The sequence below is a fragment of the Phascolarctos cinereus genome, unplaced genomic scaffold (assembly GCF_003287225.1).
Source record: "Phascolarctos cinereus isolate Bilbo 61053 unplaced genomic scaffold, phaCin_HiC Scaffold_9;HRSCAF=440, whole genome shotgun sequence".
Taxonomy (NCBI): domain Eukaryota; kingdom Metazoa; phylum Chordata; class Mammalia; order Diprotodontia; family Phascolarctidae; genus Phascolarctos; species Phascolarctos cinereus.
Genome location: NW_027556402.1, coordinates 264,090,460 through 264,107,262, shown reverse-complemented (window position 1 = coordinate 264,107,262; position 16,803 = coordinate 264,090,460). Strand labels below are relative to the sequence as shown.

General features: G+C 51.6%; 1 protein-coding gene across 14 annotated transcripts in view; it reads left to right on the top strand.

Annotated features, from left to right (window-relative positions):
* Nucleotides 1-1,116: 1,116 nt before the first annotated feature.
* The window catches only part of BRSK2 (BR serine/threonine kinase 2), a 174,462-nt gene continuing 158,775 nt past the window's right edge, over nt 1,117-16,803 (top strand). For 4 of the 14 annotated variants that reach the window (XR_013484134.1, XR_002321408.2, XM_078148687.1 and 1 more), the window contains exon 1: nt 1,122-1,869. Coding sequence is in view for 11 of the 14 variants with exons in the window: in XM_078148687.1 (XP_078004813.1) it covers nt 1,776-1,869 (94 nt within the window). In the remaining 3 variants the exon portion in view is untranslated. Of the gene's footprint in view, nt 1,870-16,803 lie in introns of all 14 variants that reach the window. The other 10 variants (XM_078148692.1, XM_078148690.1, XM_020970736.2 and 7 more) reach the window with 6 other exon arrangements.

The window sequence follows — 16,803 nt, the reverse complement described above, 5'->3', positions numbered from 1 at the left end:
ACCCCTCTGTTCCCCAGCTCTCCTGCTGGACTCTGAGTCCAGGGGCTAGGGACCCTGAGGATACCCAGTCCCACCGCTCCCTAAGTCTGTGCCAGGCAGCTAGGAGGACTTTTCTTTTTTTTCTTTCTTTTTTTTTCCCCTTTATAATTCTTTCTTTTTTTTTTTTAATTTAATTTAATTTAATTTAATTTTTTAAATTTTTTTTTCTATATGCTTTTGAGTTGAAAATTTTTTCTCCCTTTTTCTCCCCCCCCACCCTCCCCAAGACGGCGCACAATCTGACATAGGCTTTACATTTACATACCCATTAAACATATTTTCACATTAATGAAGTTATAAGTAAAAAGTAAAACCAATAAGAGGAACCATCAGAAAGATGAAACAAAATTCAACTTAAGGTAAAAATAAGTGAGAGCGATTCGACTTCCATAGTTCTTTCTTTGGATGTGGACAGAATTTTCCATCCTGAGGCCCCTGGAGATGTCTTAGGTCCTCGTAATGCCGAGAAGGGTTCAGTTTAACATTCTTAGTCATTGCATAACGTGGCTGCTATTGTATACAAAGTCCTCTGGGTTCTGCTCACTTCACTCAGCATCAGACCATATAAGTCTCAGGAGGACTTTTCTAATCCTATTGGTTCCTCCCTGGTAAGCTTTCAGCTGGGGCTAGGCGGAGGCAGGGCTGCCCAGGGGTCCTCTGTCTGCTGGAGCCCTGGGGCCCTGCAGTCGGGGTGCATACTCTGTCTATACTATGGAGTCCCCGCTGGCTGAGTGGATGGGTAGCCGCCAGTGAAGGTTCTCTGGGCCCAGGCTCAGTGGCCCCAGGACAGGGTCAGGGCCTTGGCTGAGCCGCCGCTGCCAAGGGTGCCCCGGGGCCAGGCCGAGGAGGATGCTCAGCGCGTTCTCTCCGTCCCGGCCCCTCCTCCCGGGCTTGGAGAGCTCCCGGGCGGGGCAGGGGTAGAAAAGCAGGAGCAGGGAGAGGAGGGGCGTTCAGGGGAGGGAGGAGGAGGCAGGGGGAGGGTGGAAATTGGCACTGATTGGCTGACTCCGCTGCCAGTCGCCGCCGCGGTCCCAGCCGCTTCCGCCGGCTTGTGAGCTCTCTCGTTCCCCCCTCCCTTTTCTTCTCCTCCCCCCTCCCTCATTCCCTCCTTCCTCGCTCTCTTCTCTCTCTCTCCCTTGCTCGCTCACGCTCCCTCCGCTCCGCGCTCGGGGAGCTGCTGCTGGGCCGGAGAACAAGGAGCGCGCGCGGGCGGGCGGGCGGGCGGCCCGAGGCTCCTGGGTCTGGTCCTTGCGGGCGTCCGCCAGGGACCATGCAGCTGCGGGAGCATCACCACCAGCAGAAGCAGCAGCAGCAGCAGCAGCACCAGCAGCACCAGCAGCAGCAACAGCAGCAGCAGGCACAGCAGAGGCGGGGGCTCCTCGGCGCCTAGGCGGCCCCAGCCGCGCTCTCTCCCGGAGAAGGAGCCTTGGTCACTGGGGCTGGCCACCGGGCGGCCGTCCAGCAGAGCTTCGCCGGCCAGAGCTTCCGTGAAGGAAGGAAAAGGAAGAGGAAGCGGAGGAGAAGGACGGCGAGCGGAGGAGCAGTCAGGTAGCAGCCCCAGCAGCAGCCCAGGCCCCAGCTCCAGCCCTTGCGGCAGCGGCCGAGCGCGCTGCCCGTCCGGGAGGGACGGCCAAGCGGGCTCACCAGGCGGAGAAGCCGGGCGCCCCCCGCCCCGCAGACGGGTCCCCACCACCGCCCTCGTCCCAGCCCTCGCCCCGCAGCCTTGCCGGCCAGCGATGACATCAACAGGGAAAGAAGGCAGCGGGGCGCAGCACGCGCAGTATGTGGGACCCTACCGCCTGGAGAAGACGTTGGGCAAAGGACAGACAGGTGCGTGGGGCCGGCAGAGAGATGCATGGCTGAAGGGATGAAGGGACACACTGATGGGGGGGGGGGGCGGCTGTGCGGCCTGCCTGCGGGGCGGGGGCAGGGGACTGAAGCCGAGACTACCGGACCGCTGGGCGTGAGCGGGCCTGGCCGGGACGCCGCCGCAGAGGGAATGCGGGCAGGCGGGAGGGGCAGGCTGCTGGCGCGGGGGCCTGCGTTCCCCGGAGCCCCTCTGCATCCCCGGGAGCGGCGCAGCTTGGCGCGGGAGGGGGTAGGGGAGGATCCAGGCGGTGGCGGCGGTGGCGGCGGTGGCGGCGGTGGCGGCGGTGGTGGCGGTGGCGGCAGCCCGTCTGTCATGACATCATGATGGAGAAGGGTGTAGTCCGCCGCGATACCGGGTAGCCAGTGGGATGCGGACCGATGTACTGGCAGACGGGCGGGCGGGCCCAGAGGCGGGGGCGGACGAGGTCCAGGCCTGCCCCCTCCCCCCAGCTCCGATCCCCAGCCCCGGCCCTGGAGGCGCAGAGGCCGGGCTGCGGCACAGCGACGTTTCCGCAGGCTTCCCCATCTCCCGCGCCTCCCCCCCCCATCTCCTCTCCTCCTCCTTCAGGTTCCCTCTTCTACCCTTCTCCAGAGGGTGGGTGGGCGTGCAGGCAAGCAGGCAAGCAGGCGGCCGGCCTTGCGGCAGGAGGAACAATAGTCTGGAGGGAGAGAGCGAGCGGGCACGTCCGTCTGTTTGTCCATCCGTCGCGCTGCACAGGGTTAGCCTGGCATGGCGGGGGGCGGGGGAGGGGAACAGGCTGCGGGCAGTTGGGGCGCGGCCGGGCCCAGGGCCCCGAGGGAGGGCAGGCCGGCACTGCGTGGCACCCCACCCGCGAACGGAGCACGGACGGATGCGTTCGGGCGCCCGTCCTAGCACCACTGGGACAGGTGCAAACCTTAGCCGACCGGTCGGCTGGGCAAGGGACGGGCCCACTGCTCCGGCCCAACAGGCCCCAGGCCCATTGTGCGGGATGGGGGGGGGGGGCAGCCGGGCCGGACTGGGCTGAGCCCCCATCTGCTGGAGGCAGCCTCGCTAATAGGCGTGCAGGCCACACAGCTGCGCCCCCTGGGCCCCCAGCGGCCTCCAGCACCTCCGCCCAAGCAGCCCTCCCCTCCCCTTGGCCAGCTGGGGTGCGACCTGAGCCTCTGGGACAAAGGTGAGGCTGCCTTCCTCGCCCTTCTGAGTGTTCCTGCTCTGGGGGTGCGCTTCCCTTAGCCCCAGCCCCGGCAGGTTGCCGCCACCGTCCCTGGGCCACGAGCTGCGGGCTCGAAGCCCTGCAGGAGACCCCTGCCTGGGGAACTCGGCTCCCCAGTTGCTGTGTTCCTGGGGTGCTTTCTGAGAGCTGCTAAGCCAGGGTCTGGCCTTTGTGTGCATGGGGAAGAGGGAGAAGGAGGGGCTGCAGGGCCCCCTTGGGGCACAATTAGGCTCCTGAGCAGGGTTGATGTGAGCCCCAGCCCCACCCTCAAACGGAGATGAGGGGGATGTTCCCGAGCTGCCAGCTCTTTAGCTGTGGGCTCTGAGGGGAACTGGCAGGATTCTACTCATTTCATCTACCATCTATACAGGGCCTACTGTGATTGGAGGTCGGCGCAGAGCCTGGGAGATCTTAAAGCAGTAAGCTCCTGGCCTGGGGGAGCTCTCAGTCTGGGCGGGGTCAAAGGAGGGACCTCAGGATCTCCAGACCACTGGCCCCCATTCCTGACCAGCACTCCAGAGAGGGGCAGGCAGGTGGGCCAGAGGGAAGAAAAGGGATCTCTGCACCGACAGAGAGTCCCTGAAGGGATGTGGGCCAGGTCCAGCCCCAGGCCCCAAGGGCATCTGTCCTGGCTCTTCGTGCTCAGACCACTCACCTGCCCCAGGCTCACGGGCCTGCTCAGATGCCCCTTCCTTGGTGGTTTCTGACTCAGCCATTTTGTTTCTTAAGGTGAAAACCACGCAGTGGCTTCTGTTGCTGGTAGGCCTGTTCCCCTAGTCAGCAGAGAGGCAAAGCTTGGCATTTTCCTTGGTATCTTTTGCTTTCTCCCACCCTCCCAGTTAGCCAGGTTGGCAACCCCAGCACCACCTCCGGATCTTCTCGCTCATTCAGCCGCTTGCCGAGGATGGTGGCCTTCACCGTGGCTCCCAGCTTCTCTTCATCCCAAGGCTCCAGGCCCTCACCACTTGACTGTCCCAATAGCCTCCTCATTGCTTTCTTTGCCTCAAAGCTTGGCCCCTCTCCCACTCACTCTCTACATGCAGTAGCTGCTGGGGTGATCTTCTAACACCCAGGGGTGACCTTGTCCCTCCCTTGCTCAAGAACTCCATCGGGACCCTCTTGCTTCCGGAACCCAGTGCGAAGTCTTGTTTGGCCTCAAAGCCAGCATTGTTATTCTCTGCACAGCCCCTCTGCTGTGCCTGGCATGCCCTCCCTCCTCACTTCAGTCCCCTCAGGGCTTGCCAGGAGGCCTCGCCTGCTTTCAGGCAGGCTCAGTGGTCGGTGTTCCCCCAGCCCCCAGTGGCTCCACACACACTTCATGTGCTCGCCCGGGAAGAAGCTTTCTCCCAGTGAGATAAGTTCCTGTTTCACATGTGGTTCTGCATCTCGTGTGCCTAGTTTAGTGCCTGATAGCCTTTTACATGTGGATGGACATGTGCTTCTTCAGATTGAGGAGACCCCAGACTTCAGGGAAGAATGGAGGAGCCAGACGTCCTTCGGGATCCCTGGCTGCAAGTTTGGTCAGCTCCAGAAAGGGGAGCAGCACCACTGAATTCCATCCATCTAGCATTCGTCACCATGCTTCCCACTATATGCTGGGGTTTAGGTCAGGCCCGCAGAATAAAATGCCCAAACCAAACCAGGCCCTACCCTCAGAGAGATTCCTTCTACCCTTGGAGTAGATCAAGAAGGCATGGAAGGCTGTTGGTGGGCATCTGTGCCTCTCTTCCTATCTCTCTTCTCTTTCCCCTCTTCAGTGTTCTGGGCTCCCTACCAGAAGAGAGCTTTTGGGCAGCTCTGGGCCTCCCCAACTTGGTTCTTTTCTGGTCCATGTACTACCTCCCAAGCTTAAAGGCTGCCCTCTCCATGCCCTGGCTTGCCCTGAGGGAATGGGAGACAGTGGTTGAGACAGGGAGGAGAGAAGCCTTAGTCCAGTCTGATAGCACCCTCATGCCAGGAAGGGGAGAGGACAGGCAGAAATAGGCCAAGGGCCTGGGAGCCAAGTACAACCTCCCCAGGCATCCCAGCAGCTCCCTTCAGTGATCTGTTTCTTTCCTGAGAAGCCACTGAAATTCAAGAAATCAGGAGGTGCAGGAGAGCAGAGCCCCCTCCGAGAGGGAGGCTATGAAATAATCTAATTATCTTCCTGATAAAATTTTGTTCTTCCCCATCAAAGTGCTGCTAGGCTGCTGGGAAGGGGGGCTTCTCCAAGTTTCACTGAATCCCACTGTACTACAGTTAATTATAGAAGGGTTCCACTGTAATTAACGGTAATGAACAGGAAAAGATGTGCCTTGTGTTCCAATAACATGCTGCAAGGATCATGTTTAGAAAACATCAGATTTGAACACAAAGCAGACAGACTCTTCCCTCCGCCAGCCCTTTGGTGAAGAGTACCAGCCCCTCCCTTTCCTGGGCCTCAGTCTCCTCCTTTTGGGTGCCAAGAACTATAGATTTCTGCCTTTATTTTGGCTTCATTAGCCCTAAGGCCCTTAAGATTCTGATGCAACGAAGAGAATACTGAGAAGGAAGTGTTGCTTGTGTGCAGCTGGGCGGGCGGAGGTGGGGGATAGACAGGGGAGAGGATAGGTGGGAGACTGCATTTGGTCCTGCTGCTTGTATGTGAAGATTTATACCCACTGAATTACTCTGTCTGTCCACACATCCATCTCCCCATCTCTCTTTCTGTCTATTGGTTGGGCCCCTGGGTCTGGTAGCTGCTCTGTTGATTCGCAGATAGCCTGGCCACATCACCTTTTGTTTGTTTTTAACACCAAGTGCTAGGGCACTTGTACTTTCCCAAGCTTGGTCTAGACTGGTGACCATGGTGAAGAGATAAAGGCTGACATGAAAGGCCCTGTTCACTGACCTGGCCACCAGATTTCTCTCTTGGGCTCTTCCTCAACCCACTGGGGCTCTGAGAAAGGTTGTCTTCAGTGGTCAGAAAGCTCCAAGGAAGTTACCAACTGCAGGAAGGCAAGCTGGGCCAGGCTAGGCCCAAGCTGTATCTCCCAGGGGAGGAGGAAGAGAAGCTAGAGCTCCCACCTCCATGTTTGCCTTGGTAGCACCCCTGAGGTGGCAGCAATCACAGATGTGTCTGTCCTCTGCTCTGCCAGCCCTTCAAGATGGGAAGTGATTTCCCTGGTAGGCACTGAGAAGGAAGTTGTGTGGGGAGCATGGAGCATCCTATGTGCTGGCCATTGTGCTGAACCCTGGGGACCCAAATACAAGCGAAAATACAGCCCCTGCCCTTAAGGACCCAAAGGTACCCAAAGGGGAGCTGAAAAGGGGAATAGGAGGGGAAGGTACCCTTAGAGCTCAGTGCCAGGTCCAAGAAGTCAGAAGAAGAGGCAAGAGGGGAACGAAGGTTGGCCAGCCTTGGCCGCTCCCCAGGAGGAGCTGACCAGTGAGAGAAGGGGGCTGGGATGGCGGACAGCTGGAATTCTAGGCTAATGGCAGCTAAGGCATGGGAGCCAAGTCCAGACAGGAGCTAGAGGAGAGGACCTTGTCTGGCCTCTGCTGGGGCCTATTCCATGAGGCCCAACTGAGCCTGCTTAGGCCTTATTCAGCTGGGTGAGAGACTCAGCAGAGAGAGAGGGTTCTGTGCATGCAGTGGCCTTAAGTTCCAGCCTGGCCTTGTCCACAATGGGCCTCTTAGACAATGGGGTATAAGGAAGCTTTCAACTGGCAGAGTTCAAATCCCATTTCTTCCCATTACCACCTGGGTGCCTAAAGATCCCTTCTCCTTTCTGGGCCTTTGTCTCCTCACTTCTCATACTCTCCCAGCTCCAAATCTAGAATGTATTGCTGCTGCCGCTGTTGACGCCTCCTCCAGAAAGCTCGGGCTCAGGACCTTTGTGAAGAGGGCTGTGCCTGGATCCCATCAAAGAGCCTCTTCAGGAGAGGGCGCAAGCAGAGGTCGATCTGGGCTCTTGAGGAAGCCAAAGACCTCTCGAGTAGCAGCTTTGCTGGGACAGATGAATTGCATGGAAAGGCCAAAGGGACATCTGGACTAGGTGCCTTTTTCTCTTGCTCTCTCCCAGGCAGGTCAGCTGTCTGACATGCCTGAGGCAGATTCATTATATATTTATATCCAAATAGTTCCATATCATTCTCTATTTATACCCAAATCTCACATTGGCAGGGCCAGCAGAGCCTAACTTATTCCCCATTCTGCTCCTCCACAGCGCATCAGAGCTTGGGCAGCAGTTGGTGTCACTACAAAAGGAGAGAGCTGGTGGGCAGGAGGATGAGGAGAGAGGCACAAAATTCCACATTTGATAGCAAACCATTTTTCTCTCCCCGTACTTATTCCTGGCTTGATCCAGGCAAGGGCTCCATTGAAGGAATGCTAGCTGAGCTAGCCCAGAACATGTGTGTGTGTGTGTGTGTGTGTGTGTGTGTCTGTCTGTCTGTCTGTCTGTCTCTGTGTGTCTGTGTGTGTGAGTGTGGATATGTGTGTGTAGTGTGTGTGTGTGTGTCTGTGTGTATGTGTCTGTATGAGTATATGTGTGTGTCTGTGTCTGTCTCTGTGTGTCTGTGTGTATGCATGTGTCTCTGTGTGTGAGTGTATGTGTCTATGTGTCTATGTATGTGAGTGTGGCTATGTGTGTGTCTGTGTGTGTATGAGTGTGTGTGTGTGTTGGAGGCAGTGGCTAGTGCCAGCTACTGAGAATGTGTGCTCCTGGCCCTGACCTTCAGGCCTTTGGTCTGTTAGTCACCACAGAACCCCATCCCTCCTCAATAGGAATCTTCTAGTCAACCAATGTTTCTTGAATTCTGGCCTCCAAGCTTAGCAGGTACCAGGAGGGTGTCCCACAGCTCCATCTTCCCCAAGGAACCCCCAGGTGTGGAGGTGAGAACTCCTCCCATCTGACCAACGCAAACAAATCCATCCTGCCTTGGAAGTCTGAGTCCTCTAAGCAGGCTTACTCCCTCAAGGACCTCTCCAGGGTGCTGATGGCCCTCTGTCTTTCAACTTTAGGTGAGGCCACATTGTTATGCTATGGAGAGAGACTTGTGATTTCACTGATGAAAGGGAACTTCCAGAGTGGAAGCTCCTTATTCCAATGAGGCACTGACAAGTAAAACTAATGATGGAGGGTCAGTCACACAGCTCAGCTCAGCTGAACTGGAGGCAGGATGTGAACCGAGAGTTCCTCACTTTAACCACCAGGCAACATTGCCTCCTGGCAATGACTTACACACATCAGATATTAAAGCAGAGCCCCCAGCCTTCTGGAATGAGTGCCATAGGAGTGGGGCTAATGGAAAGGGTATCTTATTTTCTAATAGTGAGAAATTAGAAAGCTTGTTCTGGGCCTCAGTGGCTCCATTCATAAAATGGTGGTGACAATTCCTACCTTTTGGCATGGCAGGTGGGTAAGTTGCCATAAGCCTATGGCAGAGAAGACCCCTGAGAAGGAGATGGGGATAAATGGGATTTTTAGAAATGCCTTTGGATGGGCAGTGCGCCAATCAGGGTATTCCAGTCAGAGGGCACAGTATGGTCAAAGGCATGGAGGTGAGAATGAATAAGACTTGCTCCCTAGGGAGGTGACTGGCTGGAATAGAAGATAATGTGTGTTGGAGAGCAGTGAAACATGGAGTAGAATGGAGGCGAACCTCAGCCTCCTCCAAGGAGAGCTTCTCGCAGGGGCTGAAAATTGCTGTTCCATATGTTGGAGGAATTCCTTTCTGGAATGGGTGGGAGTAACTGGTGTGAGAGTCCTTTCTTGCCCTCAGATTCTGTGATTCTGTGATTCTGTGAAGGCCAGGCAGAGGGTTTGGGACTTTACTGAGGCAGCTAGGCGGCTCAGTGGTTAGAGTGATGGACTTGGCACAGGAAGTTTTGCTGTTGGTGGTTAGTTCTTTTCAGTCATGTCCAACTCTTTTTTTTTTGTTTTTCCTTAATATATTTTTAGTTTTCAATAATCACTTCCATATGCTTTTCAGTTTTAAATTTTTCTCCCTCTCCCTCCTGACCTCCCTCCCCAACACAGCACACAATCTGATATAGGCTCTACATATACATTCCTATTAAACATATTTTCACATTAGTGAAGTTGTAAGGAAGAATTAGAACCAGTAGGAGGAACCACAAGAAAGAGGAAACAAAACAAAACAGAAGAAAAAAAAGAGCAAATAGTCTGCTTCGATCTGCATTCAGACTCCATACTTTCTCTGGATGTGGAAAGCATTTTCCATCATGAGACTTTTGGAAATCCTTGTATTGTGGAGAAGGGCTAAGTCTATCAAAGTCAGTCATTGCACAACGTGGCTGTTACTGTGTACAACATTCTCCTGGTTCTGCTCACTTCACTCAGCATCAATCCATACAAGCCTTTCCAGGTTTTTCTGAAATCTGACTACTCATCATTTCTTACAGCACAATAGTATTCCATTACATTTAAATACCACTACTTGTTCAGCCATTCCCCAGTTGATGGGTATCCCCTCAATTTTTAGTTATTTACCACCACAAAAAGAGCTGCTATAAATATTTTTGTACATGTGGGTCCTTTTCCCATTTGCTTGATCTCTTTGGGATATAACCCTAGAAGTGCTATTGCTGGGTCAAAGGGTATGTGCATTTTTTATAGTCCTTTGGACATAGTTTCAAATTGCTCTCCAAAATGGTTGGATCAGTTCTTAACTCCACCAACAATGCATTAGTGTTCCAATTTTCCCACATCTTCTCCAACACTTATCGTTTTCCTGTTTTGTCATGTTGGCCAATCTGATAAGTGTGAGGTGGTACCTCAGAGTTGTTTTGATTTGCATTTCTCTAATCAATACTGATTTAGAGAATTTTTTCATATGACTAAAGATGGCTTTAATTTCATCTGAAAACTGCCTGTCCATATCCTTTGACCACTTATCAATTGGAGAACGACTTGTATTCTTATAAATTTGACTTAATTCTTTATGTATTTTAGAAATGAGGCCCTTATCAGAGATACTGGTTGTAAAAATTCTTTTCTAGTTTTCTGCTTCCCTCCTAATCTCGGTTGCATTGGCTTTGTTTGTGCAAAAACTTTTCAATTTAATATAATCAAAATTATCCACTTTGCATTTCATAATGTTCTCTATTTCCTGTTTGGTCATAAATTCTTCCGTTCTGCATAAATCTAACAGGTGAACTATTCCTTGCTCTCCCAGTTTGCTTGTAGTATCAGATGTCCAACTCTGTTATCCTATTTGGGGTCTTTTTGGCAAAGATACTGGAATGAATTGCCATTTATTTCTCTAGCTCATTTTACAGATGAGGAAACTGAGGCATACAGAGTTAAGGGACTTTCTCAGGATCACACAGCTAGTAAGTATATGAGACCAGATCTGAACTCAGTTTTCCTGACTCCAGACCCAGTGCTCTATCCACTGCACCACCTACCTGCCCTGATCTCAAGAAGACCTGAGTGCAAGTCCAGCCTTGGACACTCACTATCTATGAGACCCTGACTTTTGCCTGCCTCAGTTTCTTCATCTGTAAAATGGAAATACTAGCAGCTCCCTCTTAGGGTTGTTGTGAGGGTACAATGAGATAATATAGGTAAAGCACTTCGCAAATCTTAGAGTACTATAAAAATGCTGACTATTATTGTTATTATTACTATTAGGAATAAAACATTTATTGAGCATTTTTGATGTGCAAAGCACTGGTGGTACAAATAGAAAATTATGACAGTCCCTGCTCTGAAGGAGCCTGCAATCTAATGGGGAGACAGCAGCTAGAGAAGGTTTCAGTTTTGAGTCATATGGAAGAATCCCAGGGTCCTTAGAGTACAGCAGCACCATGTTATCCTGTAGCCAGTGCAGACATTTGAAGGGCACTTATAAGATCAAAGACCAGGGAGACTAGAAATGGGGGAGGGAGTTGGTCAGAGCAAGAGACCTTGGTGGCAACTATTGATGAGGCAATGAGAGCTTAGACCGAGCTGCTTGAGGGGTCACTGCCTGGGGAGGCTGAGATGGACTTTGCCCACCTCTCAGAAGAGAGCCCAGAGGGCTGCTAGACACACCATGGGATTGCTGCCCAAAGGGAGTAGCCCAGGAGCAGGGGACAGGACTCAAACATGGAGAGCTCTATGACAGAAGTGCAAATACATCATAGGAAGGCTGGAGACAAAGTCATTTCCAAATTGGCAAGGCTTCCTGAAAAAGTAGCTTTAAGTGAGGGGCTGGGGAATAGGACATCAATGGGAAAATTTGGGAAAAGGGGAATTTCTGAGCAAATGCAGGAGGGAGGAGGTTGGGGCAGGGCATAGGTCATAGGTCATGCTCAGGAGCCCAAGAGGAATGAAGAGTGGCTGGAACAGAAAATAGGCTGAAAAGTTATATGAGACCATGCTGGAAAGAGCTGAAGACCACTTCCACTTTCAAGAAAGGAGGGCAGTGTAGGGCAGCTGAAAGACCTCTGCCTCTGTAGTCTGAGGACGTGAGTTCCAATCCTGGCTCAGGCATTTACCACCTGTGCAACTCTGGGCAAGTCCCTTCCCCTTTCTGGGCCTTGCTTTCTCTTTAAAATGAAGGCGTTGGACTCAAATGGCCTCTGTGGTCCCTTCTAGCTCTGACTCTATCTATGGACCTATGAAATGGGTATTTTGCTGCATCTTCCTCTAGGTCCCAGCTGGTAAGCCTGGTTGTCCCCCAGGAGCTAGCCCAGACCCTCTGTCTTCTCCCTCTGACCTATTTTACTTGGCAACCTCATCAGCAAACACAGATGCAATTATTATTTTTATGCAGATGAATCTCAGATCTGTTTGCCCAGCCCCAATCTCTCCCCTGACCTCCAGTGTCATATCTTCAACTGCCTATTTGCCATCTCAAACAATATGTCCCAGAGACAGTTGAAACTCAACATATTCAATCAGAACTCATCATCATTTGCCCAAACCCTCTCCTCTCCTAGCATCCCTGTTAAGGTGGATGGAGATGTCATCCTCAACAGCCCTGCCCCCCACCTGATCTACTGTCACAACATCTTTGATTTCTGCCCTTTCTCTCTTCTGACACTGGCAGTATTACCCCAGTTCAGGTAATATTCTCCTCCTCTCTGTGAGCCTGGACTGTGCTGGTTAGCTTCCCTGCTTCAGTAGCTCCCCCCTCCAGTCCACCCTCCACTCAGCTGGCAAAGTGATCTTCCTAAAGCACAAGTCTGTCACTGGAACTGCAGTGGCTGCCTACTCCATTTCACTTTCAAGCTCTCCCCAGTGAGTCCCTTTCCTCCCTTTCTGGTCTCACACCTCCTTCACCTTCCCACTCTGCCTCTATTGTTTCTCCCCACTCAGGGTGTTTTCTCTGCCTGTGCCTGGAATGCTCTTCATCTCTGCCTCCTGGATAGCTTCAAGTCTCAGCTAAAATCCCATCTTCTACCAGAAACCTTTTGTCATCCTTCTAACTTTAGCACTTTCCCTTGGAGATTAGCTCCAATTTATCCTATCTGTACTTGCTTGTGCATAACTGTTTGCACATTGTCTACCTCATTGGCCTTTGTATCCTGAGTGCTTAGCCCAGTGCCTAGCACATAGTAGGCATTTAGTAAATGGTTATTGACTGAGGGAGTGACCAGTAGGGAGCCCCTGAAGGTTTAGTAGCAGAGGAGTGGAATTCAGTTCCAGTGACTAACCTTTCTTAAGTCCCGAGTCCATGACAGATACACCAAGCCCTTCCAGAGCTTGTATTCTCCTGGTGGAGGCACCGAGAAAATCAAAGCAGGGGAAACGAAAAGGGAATCTCAGGAATCAACAGTAGGTCAGTCAGTCAGTCAGCAGCAAGCATTTATTAAGTACCTTCTATGTGCCAGGAAGGCACTGTGCTAAGTGCTGGGGATACAAAGAAAAGTGACAACAGTCCCTGTCCTCAGGAAGCTCCCAGTCTAAGGGTGGGAAGGGAGTAGTGGGGGACAACATGCAAGACCTGTGCAGGATAAATAGGAAATAATTAAGGGAAAGAAAAACTAAGATGAAGGGGAACCAGGATGGGCTTTTGGCCTGGAATTAGAGGAAGCCAGGAAATCTAGGCAACAGCAAAGAGGAGAGTGCTCCAGGCATGGAGGATGGCCAGGGAAAGTGCCCAGAGTCCTAAGATGGCAGAGCCAGTGTCACTGCACTGAAGAGGACAGACGTGGCAAGGGACAGAGTGTAAAGGGTAAGACTGGAAAGATAGGGAGGCTGGGGATGAAGCGCTTTGAGTGCCAAACAAGAGGATTTCATTTCAATCCTAGGGGTGACAGGGAGATGCCAGAGTTCACTGAGGAGGGGATGGGAGCAAGCTGCATGGAAGATCATGGAAGGCTAAGCCTGGGGGAAGGAGATGGTTCTGAGAGGCAGGGGTAGGGGTGGGGGCAAACACTCCAAGCCTGGGCGCCATCTTCTGGGAGCGAATGGAGGAAGGATGTGGAGTGTGAAGTGTTGGGAGAAGAGGTAATCAGCTAGTGCTGTTAGAACATGGAACAGCGATGTGCCAGATCACCAAGAAGGATGGATGACAGCTGGCCTCTGGAAAGCTGTGAATGCCATGCCGAGGAGTTTGTACTGGATAGTGGAGGCACTAGGGGGAACCTCTGAAGCTTTTGGAACAGGGGAATGATGTGGTCAAACCTGTGCCTCTGACTGCAAGATGGATTGAAGTGGGGAAAGACCAGAGACAAGGGAACCAGTTAGGAGGCTTTGTAATTGTCTGCGTAAGTGGTCGTGACTCTGGGCAAGTCACTTTATCCTGTTTGCCTCAGCTTCCTCATCTGTAAAATGAGCTCAAGGAGGAAGTGGCAAACCACTCCAGTATCTTTGCCAAGAAAACCCCAAATGGGGTCATGAAAAGTCGTACAGGACTTAAAAACAAGTGAACAGGCAATTAGTGATTAGTATAATCCCAACTGCAATCAAATGAGATATTTGTAAAGCATTTAGCACAGTGCCTGGAACGTAGTAGGTACTTCACAAATGCTTGTTTCCTTCCTTCCTTTCCTCTCTCTTTCCCTATTTTCTTCCTCCCTTCCTTCCTCCCTTCCTTCTTCCTTTCCTTCTTTCCTTCCTCCCTCCCTCCCTTCCTTGCTTTCCTTCTTTCCTTCCTCCCTCCCTCCCTTCCTTGCTTTCCTTCTTTCCTCCCTCCCTTCCTTCCTCCCTTCCTTCCTCCCTCCCTCCCTTCCTTCCTTCCTTCCTTCCTTCCTTCCTTCCTTCTTCTTTTCCTTCTTTCCTTCCTCCCTTCCTTCCTCCCTTCCTTCCTTCCTTCCTTCCTTCCTTCCTTCCTTCCTTCCTTCCTTCCTTCCTTCCTTTCCTTCTTTCCTTCCTCCCTCCCTTCCTTCCTTTCCTTCTTTCCTTCCTCCCTTCCTTCCTCCCTTCATTCCTCCCTCCCTTCATTCCTCCCTCCCTCCCTCCCTTCCTTCCTTCCTGCCTTCCTTCCTTCCTTCCTTCCTTCCTTCCTCCCCTCCCTCCCTCCCTTCCTTGCTTCCTTCCAATAATGATGGCCTGAACCAGGGTTGGTGCTGTTTGAGTACAGTGAAGGGAACAGAAATTAATGACTTGCTTCAGACAAGGCATGGGCATAAAAAGGATTCTGATGGATGGATCTGTAGGAAGAGAATGGAGGCAGGAAGGTCTGTGAGGAGGCCATGGCCATCCCCTAGGCCTGGGAGAAAAGGGGCTCAGGCTTGGAAGTGCTGGACATGCTGGACGCTTCCAAGAAGGTAACTGCTGAGACCTTCTACAGCCTCTCCTTGGAGAGCCAAGGCTTGAGGTTAAGACCAAAGGTAGACTGGAGCCTGGATGCTGTGAACGAGGTTTTCAGGGAGCGTGATCAAGAAAAGCAGTGAGGCTGCTTGGCCACCAGAACAAGGTGGGTTGGCAGCTTGGTGGGATAGTGAAGGATTTTTAAGAGTTAGGGAGCCTGTTTGTAAGCAGATTGAAGAAGGCATTGGAGAGGAAGAAACTGAAGGTGGATGGGAGGTGGGATAGACCTTGAAGGGCTTGGTGATAAACTGGCAAAAGAGGGAAGAGAGGTGACCCCCAGGTTATATGCCTTGGAAATGAGGACAGCGAGTACGCTGCCACCAACAGGGGTCTTGGGGAGGAGTTTGGTATGGGACCCCTGGATTGTGAAGTGATTATGGCACAAGAGAGGAGTTGGGTTTGACAAATTCAAAGAGAGCCGAGATTGGAGCCCCAGAGAGAGGCTGGAGGACAGTCAGTCACTAGTGACCTGACATCTTTGAGGCAAGAGGCTGCCCTGCAGACTGTTTGGTCCTGTGCTGCTGGAGCTCTGGGGACTAGGTGGGGGCAGCTTCTACCTTGAAAGACAGTCGGGATTCAAAAAGATCTCCACTGGCTAGAGCTAGAACATGGGACCAGATGGAGGAAAAGGCAATTTAGTTAGGATAAATGTAAAGTCGGACATTCAGGTCCAAAAAGCAACTTCAGCAGAAGATGAAGGCAGCCAGGCTCAGAGGTGATCCCTGAGCTAGTGAGGAGGCAGCAAAGGCCTATTTCCAGGCCTCAGGAGATGCTATCATCCTCTGGCCTGATCAGAGCACCCCTGAAGGTGTGGGCTCAGTTCTGGGCACCACAGTCAAGGAATGACATCCTTGAGCTGGAGGGTGTCACTTGTAACAAAGGAAAAAGGGACAAAAAAGCAGGCCAATGGAGCCAAGCAACACATTAACTGTGACTGGTGGGATTTGAACCCATAGGTCCCCACCTTTGCAAAGGAGGGAGAGAAGGCCCTTATCACTAGTCAGCATTCGGTGGGGAGCAGGCCTTGTCTCCATTTCTGCTTGTTTGCTGTCTTCCTGGTTCTTCTCACTTTACTCTTCATCAGTCCATCCCCTTCCTCCAATGCCTCCCTGGAATCCTCAGGGTCATTGTTTCTTCCCCCCCCCTTTTAAATTTTTTTTATTGTTTTCCAATTTTAAAACATTTTTACTTAAAATTTTGAGTTCCAAATTCTAACTTTCCCTCCCTCCCCTCCCCCCTTCTTGAGATGGCAAACAATCAGATATAAGTTATTCATGAGCAGTCATATAAAACATTTCTATAATAGTCATTTTGTACAAGAAGACTCAAATAAAAGGGAAAAAATAAAATAAAGTGAAAAATAGCTGCTTCAGTCTGTATCCAGTCAATATCGGTTCTTTCTCTGGAGACAGAAGTCAGCTTCATCACTGGTCTTGGATCAGTGAGTTTATCACTGAGAAGAGTGGAGTCATTCCCACTTGATCATTGTTACAATGTTGCCATTATTGTGAACAGTGTTCCCTGGTTCTGTTAATTTCACTATGCATCAATTCATGTAAGTCTTTCCAGGTTTTTCTGAAATCATCCTGCTGGTCATTTCTTATAGCACAGTAGTATTCCATTACAGTCATCGACCATAGCTTGTTTAGCCATTTCCCAGTTGATGGGCATTCCCTCAATTTCCAATTCTTGGCCATCACAAAAAGAGCTGCTATAAGTATTTTTGTTCAAATAGGTCCTCTTCCCTTTTTTTGGAAGTCTTTGGGATATAGACCTAGTAGTATAGCCATTGTTTCTTACAGAGCAGTAAAGCCCCCTTTATTAGCAGGGACCCCCTTTATTAGCCCTTCCCCAATCAGTGGATGCTTGCTTTGTTCTTTGGAACAGAACTAGAAACTACTATAAAATGACTGTGTAGAATAACTATAAAAAGTGCTGCTGTAAATATTTTGGTGTCTATGGGGTCTTTC